The 14776-nt window shown below is 38.8% G+C and overlaps 1 protein-coding gene and 1 non-coding gene across 6 annotated transcripts in view; both read left to right on the forward strand.

Moving 5' to 3' along the window:
- The first annotated feature begins 2691 nt into the window (after positions 1–2691).
- Wdr37 (WD repeat domain 37) overlaps positions 2692–14776 on the forward strand; it is a 53625-nt gene continuing 41540 nt past the window's right edge. For 2 of the 5 annotated variants that reach the window (XM_051194775.1, XM_051194780.1), the window contains exons 1-2: positions 3402–3569; positions 12509–12686. In XM_051194775.1, the coding sequence (XP_051050732.1) occupies positions 12549–12686 (138 nt within the window). In that variant the 5' untranslated portion in view covers positions 3402–3569; positions 12509–12548. Of the gene's footprint in view, positions 2924–3401; positions 3570–3619; positions 3764–12508; positions 12687–14776 lie in introns of those variants that run through there. The other 3 variants (XM_051194777.1, XM_051194779.1, XM_051194778.1) reach the window with 3 other exon arrangements.
- LOC127229962 (small nucleolar RNA SNORA1) lies at positions 11713–11845 on the forward strand. The gene has a single exon (XR_007835151.1). It is a non-coding gene; the product is annotated as a small nucleolar RNA SNORA1 (small nucleolar RNA).

Genomic DNA, 14776 nt, shown 5'->3' on the forward strand with positions numbered 1-14776 from the left:
ATTTGACTGTCTCTTGAGATCACTGCAGAGCCACAAGGTATGGGCATCTATAAAAATACTTTTTCTGAGGTCCAGCTACCCAGAAACTGAGGGTAATGCTGCTATGACCCAAAGGGTCTGGATCTGGGCAAACGAACTTGGCATTGTCCATATGATGTTAGTTTTGTAGGCTCACAGGATGCAAGGGCAATGCATTCATCAAGGATTCCACCAAGATTTCAAAGGAAAGCCTCAGAGCAGAGAGGTGATAAAAGAAGCTGTTAATGTGAACCTCAAGATACAATGGGGACCCCAGAGTGCTGGAGATGCTAGAAATATGGAATATTTGCTAAAAAACGCTACACTGACTGGAACCAACCCAAGAAAGAGGCATGTAGACTACAAAAGGCTGCCCAAGCCTGGCTATGCACCCCAGATGGATATGAAAGTACAAGCTTTAGTACTTTCTAAGATGAATTTTGGTTTTTCTTTGGTCTAATCCAATCGCATAATTCTCTGTATAGGTCTCTGTGTACAATTCAGAGTTATGCAGCTACATCTACGTGGTTAGTATATAAAGAGATGAGACTTGGGAAGTATACCTTGGAATCCTTCCCCTATTCAACCCTTTGCAACAGCAATATTTATTGTACCTTTGAATGTTGGAAGATGTAACTTGTTTTTATATGGACTCATAGCTAAACTTGAAGAAGAAACTTGAATTTAAGTCTTTGAGGTGACTGGAGAGATAGCTCAGCTGGTAACAGTGAGAACTGCTCTTGAGGACCTAAGTTTGATTCCTAGAATCCAGGAGATCCACATGATTTTTGAGACTCCTCGGACACCTGCATTCACATGTTCAGACTCACACATGCACATACACATGGACATAATTTTAAAAATATTAATAAATTTTGAACTTGCCAGGCAGTGCTAGGGCATGCCCTCAGTCCCAGCACTCAGGAGACAGAGGCAGGCAGATATCTGTGAGTTCGAGGCCAGCCTGGTTTACAAGAGCTAGTTCCAGGACCTCTTCTGAAGCCACAGACAAACAAACAATCTTGAACTTAAAGCATACTTTGGAATTGTTACAGAATTTGGGGACTCTTGGGAGTAGACTAAACACTTAGCATTATGAGGGGGCCCAAGGACAGAATGTATTATTTGAATACAAAATGCTCTCTACAGGTTCACATTTTGAGTGCATGTTCTCTAGATGGGGATGCTACTTTAGAAGAGTCATGAAACTATAGGAGGGACCTAAGCTGGGGATAAGCCTTTATGAGTATATTATTCCTGGCCTCTTCTTGCCTTGTTCTCTGCTTCTTGTCTGACATTAAGTGAAGAATTTCTTCTGCCAAATGTTACCACCACAATATCCTGCTCAAGTGACTATGAACTAATTCCCCTGAAACTATGTGCTAGAAGAAATAATCCCTTCCTTTTTTTTTTATTGGGCATGTCCATCATAGCAACAGAAAACTAACAACTATCACAGTATTTGCATTTCAATACTGTACTTTGTGAAGATTTGGTTACTCAGATGTTGCCATGAAATTGGGTGTGTGCAACATATTTACAATGATATCTTTGTGTACAATCTTGAGATTCTGAATGCATAATAATGCAGTATACATGCATAAGTTTTTTTATGCAACTCAGATTCATACAGCTGTTTCTAAATGGCTAGTATGCATGGAGAAGAGTTTTACTTCTGCCTCTTACTCTGTAACTTTAGGCTGTTCTTTTTCTTTAAACTTTTTTTTTCTTACTTTATGTGTATGAGTATGCCTGTGTGTATGTATGAATACCATGTGTGCTTCATACTGGAGGAGGTCAGAAGAAGGCATTGGATCCCCTGGAACTGGAATTATAGCCATAATGTGGGTGTTGGGAATTGAATCTGGGTCCTCTGCATTAGCACCCGGCCCCTATTTCCTGTTTTTTGTGGAACCCTAAATATATTAAAGATAAAATGTACCTTCATTAACAGTATCCAAATGTGGCTGCTCTGTTGCAAACAAAGCCACCTAGTGGAATGTTACTTGTATATGGAATTGTGGTTACAGTGTTTTCTGCTGGCTGCCATGAAAACAGCAGAATCTGATACATTTATTGTCACTAAATAAATTAAACATCAAAGCCTCCGAGTTTGACAATAATTTCCCTGAGAAGTCAAATCTCTTTCCCAGTTCATTTTATAGAACTGTTTCTAGTGGTAAGCTTTGATTATCATGCTTAATACGAAAGAACCCCCCCCCCCATTTTGTTGTACAGAATGCTTTGAGTCTTCAAATATGATAAATTTGTTTCTTCTTCAACAAACATATTGTATTACTGCTTCTTGATTCTTAACCTATAGTTTTATTTTACAGGAAGAGAAAGAATGTTGACCCAAATAGAAGGAAAATGCTTTCAATGCTTTTAGTTTAGGTGAGTTTTAAGCACCTGTTAAAGTTGCTAGTAAAAATAAGGAGGCTGTTTATGTAATGGTTCCACTCTGTTATGTAGGTCTTCCCAACCTAGATAAAAAAAAAAAAAAAAAAAAAAAAAAAAAAAAAAAAAAGCAGCTCAAGTCCCACCTTTTGCAGTGAACAGCTGATTCTGTTTTCTCTTCTTAGCCAATGGTGATCAGATATTTCAGAAGGAAACTGGGTGAGTCATCTTCTGCAGATAAGCTGAAATATTAATAGATCTATCTCCATTAGGCTCTCCTGCAGATAACAGGACTCCCAGAGTCCTGCTGGAGAAGTGGTTCCCAGCAAGCCAGCCTGCAAAGCGGGTTGGGTTTGAAAGATTCTGAAACCAATTAAATTAGAGTATACTTGATCTTGCATTTTAATAGATTGTTTTCCTTTCCAGTTCTTGGGTTTGCGCAAGTTTTTAGGACAGATGGACTTAAAACCTGCTTGACCGTGGACCCCTCGCCGGAACACCTGCAGTGGTGAGTACCCACAGCCCAGGATGCTGCGTGTGCTTTCCCCAAGTTACCGACTCTCCGGCAAGGATCGTTTTTGCATTGTGTTTGCAGGGTGCAGGATTTGGGGTTTAGCAGTGCCAGTGAGTGGCATCTTGGGGAATCTCCGGACAGGGGAAATGCTGGGCGTGCTTACGCCACCAGGGGGAGTTATACTAGTTTTCCCGCAGTCACTCGCTGGGTCTTGACTCTGCGCACAGATAGGCCATATTGGAAGCTGCCAGGAACCCATGCCAAAGCCCCAAGCCGAAAGAGGAGACTAGCCGGGCGCAACGAGCCCTTGGGACTGTGCGAAGGAAACCAGGAAAGAACTTCCGTAGCTCTCGGTCGTAGGGCGTAGCTTCCGGTCTGTGGGTTGTGGAGTGCATCTGGGGGAGGGACTTCCGCACTTACCGGAAGTGCGGACCCGCCAGTTCGGGTCGCCGGGTCGTGTCAGTGCGGGAGTTGGCCGATTATCTACGCTGCTCTGAGTCGGTCCTGGGAGCTGCTTGGGGACCCACGAGTCTAGTGCAGGCCGGGCTAGCTCCGGGAGGAGGCGAGTGCTGCTGCTGTGACAGGTGACGCCATCTTCCCAGCTGTCTGGCTTGGCGTCCTTCCCGGGTGCCCGGAGGAGGTGAGGTGTCGGGGTTGCGGTTGGGACGAGCTGGTCAAGGCTTAGAGGTGGACAAGGGATCGGTCCTAACCCTGCGCGCCCCCTCTGGCTTCCTCTGTCTCCAAGTGGTGCCTGTCTGGCTGCTTGTGCCCTGGGAGAAGAAACCCTTGGAAGGTTTTTCGAAGATGGTGACCTTCGATCCCGCAAAGACGGGGGTATGGCCTCTGGGAAGGAGGAAGAGCTGGGGGCGGAAAGTGAGGGGTGAGCAGTTGCTAAAGTGGTAGACCCCCCGCCCCGCCTTTGTTTCCCTTTCTGAAGACTTCTCCTTTTCTTTCTCCTGTACACTGCCACCTCCGAAGATGGACATCTTATCAGGCTCGTTTTACCAAAAAGTTGCACAGATACGCGATCCCAGTTTGTGAGCCGACATGACGAAACCATTGATCAGGATCTTAAGAGGTTTTATTATCCCACTTGAACTCAAGGACGTTCCTTCAGTTTGCAGACCAGATCCGTTATCTCTACTGTCTTGCACGAATGTAGATTGCTGGGCAGTTTCTTTGAAGTTCAGATGGGTTTCCTTTAAATTGATTAGTTTGGCCTACGAATTTGCCTCCAAAGCATTATTGAAACGGTTTACCTCTAAGTAATACAGCTTAAGGTATATGCTTCCAGAATACTTTTCCTGTTTCTAAGAAATAATCAGTTATGCTACTTCCTTGCTGTTTTGGCTACTTTGCTGATCAAATTGGAGTGTTTGTAAATTCCTTTTGACATCTAATCCCTATATTTGAGCATGGTGTATAAATATGGTCTGACCTAAGTGGAATAGAGCCCTTATATTAGCGTTGCCCATGGGAGACAGTGGCACAGTGGTCAGTAGCCAGTGACATGTAATAACAGTGGGACTTTAGTGTTATGTCAGCCGCATTTTTGCTGTTGGAAGGTTGTCTGTATCAAGCTTTCTTACAAAAATTTCTGGACACAAGACTTTACTAAGTGTGTTTCCTTCCTGTTCTCTTACCCTGTGTTGATTTTTTTTTTTTTTTTTTTTTTTTTTTGTATAGGTATGTTGATCTATTAACTCACTTTGCCCTTGGCTTTAGCTAAAATCCTTGTGATTGGGTATTTTCCCCCAGCAGTTTATTCTTACTCCCCCTGAGAGTTTGTCAGTTACCCTGTCCTGATTTCTCTAAGATATGTAAGACAAGGTTTCTCTGTGTAGCTTTGTAGATCAGTCTGGCCTGGAACTCAGAGAGATTTGCCTGACTCTGCCTCCCAAGTGTTGGGATTAAAGGCATGTACCACCACCACCCGACAGGAAAAAAATATTTTTATTTGTACTAAATTTCATTCTCGGTTTGAGTTTCTTTTTTCAGTTACTAAGATTAAAAAAAAAATCTGTGGTAGCTTATTTAATTAATGATACATGTCAGTTCAGTGGCATTCTTAGAATTTATTAAGTATGCATCCTATGCCTTCATCTCATCAGTGACAGAACATTTTAAGCAACTTAGTGCTGGTGAAGGTTTCCAAGGTTGCTTGTAAGAGACCATTCTTTCCTCTGATACTGGCTAGACATTACATTGGTGTTTCAACCCTCTAGGAATTAATCTAAAAGTATTATTATAATAAAATATTCCGGGTATTCAGTGACATTTTATACTACCACCTACAAATTGTATAACCATTCCTTTACATATAATTGATATTTTTTAATTAAACCAACTATTTATTTTGAAATAAGGCAGGTAGGTATCTTTTATCTTAGAAGAAAAATAAAATACTTCTTGCAAGGTATAAATTGGAGAGCTATGTTTATATTATTTAAAGTAAAAGCATGAATGAAGTATTTGTTGCACTGCTTTTAAAAAGGCGAAAGATTTATATGATCTGAAGAGAAACCAGAATATGTTATACTGATTTTAAAAGCTACTTCAATAAGTTCTTGTTTTGTTTCTATGACTTAATAAAAATCTGATAATGTAGGTAGTAACAATTTAATACTGAACATAAATACTAAAAAAAAAAAAAAAAAACCTTTTGAAAAGAGAAAACTTAAGTGTTTATTGATGCTGTTTAATGTTATACCATTTGCCAAGGTGGTGAATTCAGTACATTAGTAGTGTTTGAGAGGTTTTATTCATTTGTTAAACATGTTGCACTAAAGTTGGACAGTATAATTCTGCTTTGCTTGGAAAATAGCAGAGAAGAGAATACGCCTGTGACAGCATGTAATAAGGACAAATGTGTATCAGACCATAATCAGTTAAGAGCTATTGTAGCTTTCCATTTAATGTGCTGATCTGTCCTGTTGAATTGAGTAGATGTGTTTTGAAAGAAAGTAATTATGTTTTGGAGCTTCAGATTTCATATAGGTGAACTAGTACATAGTAAAAGTAACTTTTTAAGATCATTTGTGTGTGTGTGTGTGTGTGTGTGTGTGAGAGAGAGAGAGAGAGAGAGAGAGAGAGAGAGAGATATGCTGGTGATGAAATCCAATGCTACTAACTCATACTTAGCAATCTCCTTCCCATCAAACTACATATATCCTGTCCCAGACCCTTTTCTTTTTTCTTTTGAGATAGAGTCCCTCTCTATATAGCTCTGGCTGTCCTGGGGCCCTCTATGTAGACTAGAATGACCTTGAACTTGAACTCAGAGATGCACCTACCTTTACTCAATTCCTTCTTCCCCATAGTGCTGGTATTAAAGGCATTCACCACTACGCCCAGGTAGGCCTGTCTTATTTTCAGAATGAAACAGTTTTCTTTCTCTTTTCAGTTGTCTAATTAATATACTGTTTCATTTGTAAAGTACTGTCTGTCATACTACTTGTTGAATTTGAAAACTCTACCTCAAAGTGATTTTGTGTGAGAATCAGTGCCTCTCTCTGCATTTATGGATTCGTTTAAGTCTCATAAGCAACCTTTGTAGTAGTTTTTCAACCTCAGACCTGTCACCATTGACTTTCCATTCTTTCTGTTTTCACTTGTCTAGCTTGGGTTCTGTGTATATCATTTTAATATTTCTCTTACAAGTGTTTTTGACCTCATTGTCCTTCTTGCTGGGATACCAGCCCCCAAATCTCTGAATTATTTGGTAAATTAAACATTTAATTAATTGTATCTGCATGAGTACATGTCATGTGAGTGCAGTGGCCCCAGAAGCTAGAAGAGGAAATTAGGTCCTCTACAGTCATGGAGTCTACATGACTAGCACTGAAGTTTCAGGTGGTGGTGAGTTGTCTGACTGTTTCTGCAGTGAACTTGGGTCCTCTGGTAGAGCAGCCCATGCTGCTTAACCCCAGAACCATCTTTTTATTCTTTTAAGACAGGGTTTCACATAACCCAGGGTAGCCTTGAACTCATTATTCAGCTAAGGCTGACTTTGAACTTTGGTCCCCCTGCCTCTACCTCTCTAATTACTTTTTTGTCAATACCAGTACATGGTTTGGAATGAAGATAGTGTCTGTAGCCTTTAGATACTTTAAAGTTTTGATGTTTCTTATCTCTGAGGCCAAATTTCGAAGACAAAGCAGCTGAAGCAAGGAAGGGTTTATTTGGTTCACAGTTGAGAGGAATGCAACCTATCAAGGCATGTTGTCTGAAGTGCTGCAGCAGAGGGCCAGTCAGGAAGCACAGAAAGGGTGGTGCTTTGCTAGCTTTCTCTTTCCTTGTATTCAGTCTTGGCCCCCAGCCCATGGGGTGATGATATACAGAACTAAGAGTGTGTCCTTATCCCTGCTCTTTAATACACTCAGATGTGTCTTCTTAATGCCTCAAGTATTTTCCTTCTTTCCTTCCTTCCTTCCTTCCTTCCTTCCTTCCTTCCTTCCTTCCTCTTTTCTCTTTTTCTTTTTTTTTTTTTTTTCTTTTGTTTTTTCGAGACAGGGTTTCTCTGTGTAGCTTTGGAGCCTATCCTGGCACTTGCTCCGTAGACCAATCTGGCCTCAAACTTACAGAGATCCGCCTGCCTCTGCCTCCTGAGTGCTGGGATTAAAAGCGTGTGCCACCACTGCCCTGTTCCCAAGTATTTCTTAACTCAGGTTAACAGGCACAGGACTGTAGAGTGCAGGGGGGAAAATAGAGGCTATAATACACAGGGAAAAATAAAAATGAAAACGGTGTCACATGACAACAGACTACAGCTTCTGAGTGGGGCTGGTAGTACTTCTGGTGTAGGAGCTACAATTACAGAGACCAAGATTAAAGTTGTGGGTGTTGTAGACATTTCTGGTGGGTCCAGTTGTGATTCTTGCATTCATAGTACCATTTTGTTTAACCTGAGGGCTAGCTTTACTAAGTACAGTCTACTTCTCAGACTATTAACCTTACATCAAAGATGCTATGAATGTCATCTGGAAAAGAAGCACCTGACAAATTATTGGATTTCAGCAGTGACTCATTTGCTCAAGAAAACTAAAACCATTATTGCTTGTGATACTTAGAATGATAGCCAACAACATATCTCAGTTACAGAAAATATGAGACAGTAATTGGAAATAAACTGTGTACATACTTTGTCAAAGAGCTGCACACAGGCTGGGCAGTGGTGGCGCATGCCTTTAATCCTAGCACTTGGAAGGCAAGTAAATCTCAGTGAGTTCAAGGCCAGTCTACAAAGCGAGTTCCAGGACAGTCAGGGCTGTTACATAGAGAAATCCTGTTTCCAAAAACCAAAAAAGAAAGAAAGAAAGAAAGAAAGAAAGAAAGAAAGAAAGAAAGAAAGGAAAGAAGGAAAGGAGAAAGGAAGGAAGGAAGAAAGAAAAAGCTGCACACAGAATGCTAAAATGAATCGATTTTGTTGTCTCCTTTAATTGGATAGGTGAAAAATAAGGTTCTTGAGTGTGAGCTTGCTAATTCTGACTGTGGATTTAGAGCTACTGCAGCAGTAGTTAAACGGAGTCAGCCAGTTTTCTTGAAAAATAAGTGAAGAATTTTTGTTGGATATTTGACTACATGGTGGAAACTAGTTTCATTTCTGTCTACCATTTTGTCAGCTATTTCTAAATCTTCACAAATAGGAGTTGTAGGTAGAAATCCTAAATTCAGGATTCTTGTAGAAGCAAAGTTTGGTTGATACCTTCTTGTTCTAGTAGAGAGACTAGATAATGTCATTAGTTTACCAAATCCAGGATGTCACATGCCTGTGTATTTGCTAATAATATACCAACATTATAGAGGTCCCTGGAATGATAAAAGGATCTTTCCTACTCTTCTCACTGCTGATGAGGTTAGAACTCCAGAAATAAAAGCACTGCTTTTGGGGGAAAAAAGAGGAGGGGAGAGTCTAAGACATTATTAAAATTAATTTCTCATCTGGAAAAAATGAAGTACAGTCAGGAACACTGGACATTATACATAAAACTAAGTAAGACTGAAAGATGAGGGAAGGTAAGTAAACTGGTTAGGTCCTTTGAGATCTGAAAAGTGACATGTCATTTAGTTTTTTTTTTTTTTCCATTATATATTTCTAACTTGATGCCATAGAAGCTCACAACCAAGGAACAACAAAAGGCTCAGGGCAAAAAGTAGAGAAAGAAAGAAAGGAAGGAAGAAAAAGGAAGAAAGGAAGGAAGGAAGAAAATAGATCTGTGTCTACAACAAAGGAAACAAGATGTCTTTCTCTGTATACTTGGCATCAGAGAAGGCTGGGTGAAGATCTGGGGTTTGTTTTTATGCTTACTCTTTTTTCCTACTTAGGTGGTATCAGAAAAGACAGCACAGATTCAAGAAGAGGCAGACTGGAAAGATGGCTCAGCAGTTAAGAGTTCATGTTGCTCTTCCAGAGGACCATGGTTTGATCTCTAGAAGCCACATTGTGGCTCACAACCATCTATAACTCCAGTTCCAGGGCATCTGATGCCCTTTTCTAGCCTCTGTAGGTACCAGGCATGCCTGTGGCACTCAGATATAAATTCAGACAAAACACCCATAAGCATGAAACCAAAGTAGCTACCCCTTTATAGTGGCAAGGAAAATGGGGAACAGTAATGAACACTCCAATTCTTCAGCTATGATGATCTGAGTGGGGCTAAAGAAGAGGCTGAACTGTTGTGCTACCTCTCAGTAGAAACTAAGAATCTTCCTCATGTGATAGCATATGAATAGGGAACCTTAACTGAATCTCTGCCTTCCTTATTCATCTGGCAGTAGCTAAGCAATACTCCTGTTTGCCAAACAGTTTTAGGAAAGCCATGCTGTAACAGAAACCAAGACTGATAGTATCTTGTCCAAAAGGTCAAGGTTTCAATTAAAAATCAATTGACATCTGAAGAACTATGAAAATCTCAATTCAGACGATAGAAATTAAAAATAATGAGTGCTAGCACAAATATGACACTGATACTAGATTTGGCAAAAATTTTAAATTCACCATCATAAAACTGTTTTAAGATCCAGAAATAAAATCATGCAACTACAGGCATCTGATTTTTGACAGGTGTCAAAAACATTTGTGCTGGGAAAACTGTGTATTCACATGTAGAAGATTGAAATTAGAATCATTTACTCTGTTCATAATCGACTCAAAATGGATCATAGATCTTCATGAAAAATAGGAAATTTGAAATTGCTAGAGGAAAACACTTCAAGATACAGTCATAGTCAAGAGCTTTCTGATCAGGACTTGAATATCAAGAAACAATATCAAGAATTGATAGATGGGGTCACAGCAATTAAAAAGCTGTTCCTAGTGAAAAAAAAAAAAAAAAAAACATACACTAAAGTGAAGAGACAATCTAGAACAAGAGGATTTTTTTTTCTACCTAATCATCTAACAAGGGATTGATATTTAGAATATAGAGGATTTAAAAACTTAAATACCCAAACAAATAACACAGTAAGTAAGGTAATGAATTGAACAAATACTTTTCAAATGAAGAAATACAAATGGCTAATGTTTAGCATCTTTACCCATCAGAGAACTGAAAATCCAAATTGAGTTTTTGTTTCACACAGTCAGAATGCCTATGATCCTAGTTGGCTTTCTGTTGCTGTGATAAACATCATGGCCAAAAGCAAATCAGGGGAAAAAAGGTATATTTGATTTTTATAGCTTCAAGTCTGTTCCAAAGCAGGGACTAAAGGTAAGAAACTAGAGCAGAAGCAGAGATCATGGAGGGAGGATTGATGTTTACTGGCTTACTCCTCATGGATTGCTTAGCTTGCTTTCTTATATAAGTCAGGGTGGTATGTCTCACAGTGGGCTGGATCCTCCTACATCAATCATTAATCAAGACAGCACCCCCATAGACTTGCCTTCAGGCATTTTCTCAGTGTAGAGTTCTTTCCATATATGTCTAGATTTGTGTCAAGTTGTGTCAGCCAGTACACTTATTATCAACAGAAAATAAAACAAACAAGACAAATCAAACCCCAAATGTCGAGGATATAAGAAAGAGGGGAAAGGGGGGGGGGTCTGCATCCTTTTTTTTTTTTTTTTAATGTGGGTTCAAGGGATCAAGTTGTAGTAATGTTCCCTGCCAACCATCTCCCTTCCCTCAATGTAAAATTCTAAATGTGCTAGGTAATCTATAAGAAAGCAGAGAAAATAAGTGGACAGAGGGAGAATGAATGTCCATGGATGTCAGTATTATTTGTACTTGAAAATAATCAATATAATTAAACCTTGTTAAGTCAACAAAGAAAATCTATGCCCACATATTAATTGATGCAGAAAAAGCATGACAGCTTAGAACAAGCTGGTAGAAAATGCATGAGAAAGAAATGTTGTCTACTTGGTATTTAACTATAGAAAATCTGTAGTTTTTGCCATTGAAATTGGAAATAAAGGATGCACTAAAATTTCTAGCCAAGTCAATCAAAGTATAAGGCAATAAGTTTTTACCTTGAAGTTGGAAAACAACCAAGGATGTACTACAGTTTCTTGCCAAATCAGTAAAATATGAGGAGATAAGGCTTGCAAATTAAAAAGGAAGAAATTATCTTTGCTTTTTTCAGGTGTAACAGTATATATTACATGGCAAAAATAATCTACAATTTTTCCCTAAAATTTATAAAGAATGTGAGATACAAGATCAATACACAGTAATCTTTTGCATTTTGTATATTAGCAGTTAAAATGTGAAACAACGAAAAATAGTGTTTAAATACTAAAGATATAAAAAAGATATTTTAGTGAAATCAAGAAATACACATTTAGCCACATTCTACATAAGGATTGGCGCTGTTAATCAGTGTCCAGAACTGGTTAATGTGGCGAAATTGAGACACAGGTCATGCTTCCATCACAGTAAATATGTTACAGTGGTGACAATGAGACCTGTAACATTTGCCTGCTATACTGTTGAGTGAAGACATGTTAATTCATTTCACAATATTTGTATAATAAATATTTTAGAAAAAAAAAAAAAAGGAAATACACATTTAATAGTTACCTGGAAACTGATGAAAGAGCAAGTGTTTGATGTCCCAAATTGATAAACAGCTTTGACAATGTTCTTTTTAAAGTTACAGCAAGAATTAAAAAAAAAAAAAAGATAGTTTTATGTGTATGGGTGGTTTGCTTTCTGGTATGTCTGTCTATGCAGTGTGTGTGCTAGGTGCCAAGTGGAGGCCAGAAGAAGGTGTTAGTTCCCCTGGCACTGGAGTTAAAGAAGGTTGTGAGCCACCATGTGGGTGCAGAGAATTGAACTCATGTCCTCAGAAGAGCAGCCAGTGCTCTTAACCATTAAATGAGCTCTCAAGAATTTTCAGGATTAAAAAAAATCTTTTGAAAATTAGGTTAGATCAATAAATTAGAATAGCTAAACCATTTTGAGAAAGATTTAAACAACAGGAAACACTGTAACTGACTTAAGCACTTGAGTTCTAAACTGTATAGCGAGTACTAATCTTATTAAGAGCTTGAATTGAAAGAAATTCTTACCTTGTCTGCTGATTGTTTCAATTTGCTGTATCAGAAATGAAGTACTTCTTTTCCCTGTTATTATTTAGCTTATTGCAGGAGTGACCAGGACACTACCTTCTAGAAGTAATGCCCACAGAAAGCGGAAGTTGTTCGACTGCTCGCCAAGCAAAACAAAAGCGCAAATCTCATAGTCTTTCTATACGAAGAACTAACAGCTCAGAACAAGAGAGAACTGGACTACCGAGAGAGATGTTAGAAGGACAAGTAAGTCAGCGTTGGTCACTGCCAATTTTAAAGGTGGTTGGCATGCTTATAGTATAATTGAAATAGCTAATCCATGTGGGTTTCTAAAGCAGAAGAAAGGCTTACACTATCAAACCTTTAAAAGAACACAGTAAATTCAGCAGAGATAAATACACAGAGATAGAATTAGATTTCTTGATTTATTATGATTTATTATTTTGTGTTTTGAGACAAGGCCTCTTTGTGTAGTCCTAGCCATCCTGGAACTCACCATGTGGATCAGGCTGGTCTTGAACTCATGGAGGTCTACCTGCCTCTGACTACCTAGTGCTGGAATTAAAGGCATGTACCTCCACACCTGGCTAATGTTAATATATCTATAATAATAACAAAAAGACACAGGTATGACAATATGGACTAATTTTATTCGTTGTAGAGATTAGTTGTCTCCAAGAAGTTTAGCACTAGACTTCTAAGAAAGCTTTTCTCTTTTTAATGGTCTCAAGAAAAGGGGAGAATTAAAATTTTGATGCTCATTTTGCTGTCTGAAGTGACTTAAGTTACCTTTGTCTTTGTCTCTACTAATACACAACTGATAACTTTGTTTTGCTTGTAATTTTCTAGTGCCTCTGTAGTTGTCAAATGTTAAGGGGTTTGAAGAGTATTATTGTGAAGTCTAGATAAAGTATGTTTTATTAAAATAATCATATGCAGTATATGCCTATTACATATGCAGTTATACTTTTTGTTGCAGGATGTTTGATCACATTGTGAATCCTAAGATTGTGTTATGTATTGGAAAAATGTGTTTCTAGTTGTGGTGTGGCTCAGCTCTAACACACACCTTTAATCCAAGGGCTTTCTGCTTGAATATTGTAAACAGGATCAAATAAAGTCAGCCATGGGTCAAGAGGCATAGCAAGCAACCAGTTGACAGGAAGTGAACATAGGATTATTAAGAAAAAAACCATAGCGGATAAGAGGGAGTCATGAGGACAGATAGAGAGATGCATAGGAAGGAAAAGGGAGGGACATTGAATTGAATTTGAGAGAAGAAAGAATAGAGCTTCCTGAGACATCAGTGGAGGAGGAAGGTCAACAGGGTTTTTCCTCTGTCTTTCTGAGCTAGCAGGGTTTCACCCCAGCATCTGGCTCTTGAGTTTTTATTGGTGAAATTGAACAATTGAGATTTAGTCAAAACAACTTGTATAACCATTTTCCCCACAATTAGACTGTATCAACCATAGTGCTGTTGGATAAAGAGGCTTGCGTCTGAGAAATTGGCCTTCATGAATGTTGGATCTTACTAGAACTGTGTAAACAGCTTCTTGCAAGTGACTTCTAGTATATAAAGTCTATAGAGGCAGTAGTGTTCAACTAGAAACCCATAGGATTATGGCATGCCACAGAGTAATCAGTCAGTTCATACAGTGTAGATGCTGGGAAAATAATTCTTACATTCTGTTTAGGAAATGATGCTGAGACAGTGGCCACTCTTTCAGTGTAGGTTGGTTTTTATAGGTTTGTTTTTTTTTTTTTTTTTTTTCCCACAGCACATGTATTTTTCCTTTCTGTTGTTTTGAGAGAGGGTCTTGCTATATATAGATTTGGATTTGGATTCCTTCTGGCACAGCTCTTCAAGAACTTGGGTTAGGGCAAGCTGCACCTTATCTAGCTTTTGCCTAGATTGGTTGACTCTACAGGTATAAAACTTGTTAATATAGGGGGCCAACTCTACCCTTGTCTACTTTTAATCTAGTGCTGGATATAAGAAAAGCGTTGACAGTATTTACTTTGCTAGGTGGTTGTAACAAAGTGCCATAAACTATGTGGCTTAGACAACATAAATTATTTTTTTTATAATTCTGGAGGATGAAAGCCAAGATCAAGGTGAGTAAGAACCTCCTAAGGCCTTCCTTGTAGCTTGTGGTTGACTGCTACTTTCTTGCATCATCATGGTCTTTCTTCTTTGCCTGTTTTTCTTAACTCTTGTAAGTTCACTAGTCATACCTAGTTAGGATCACCATCATGACTGCATTGTACTGGTCAATCCAGTAAAGATCTTGACTTATTATAGTCACATTAGGGATATTCAGGTTTGAGACACAGTT

Source organism: Phodopus roborovskii, unplaced genomic scaffold, assembly GCF_943737965.1.
Source record: "Phodopus roborovskii unplaced genomic scaffold, PHOROB, whole genome shotgun sequence".
NCBI lineage: Eukaryota > Metazoa > Chordata > Mammalia > Rodentia > Cricetidae > Phodopus > Phodopus roborovskii.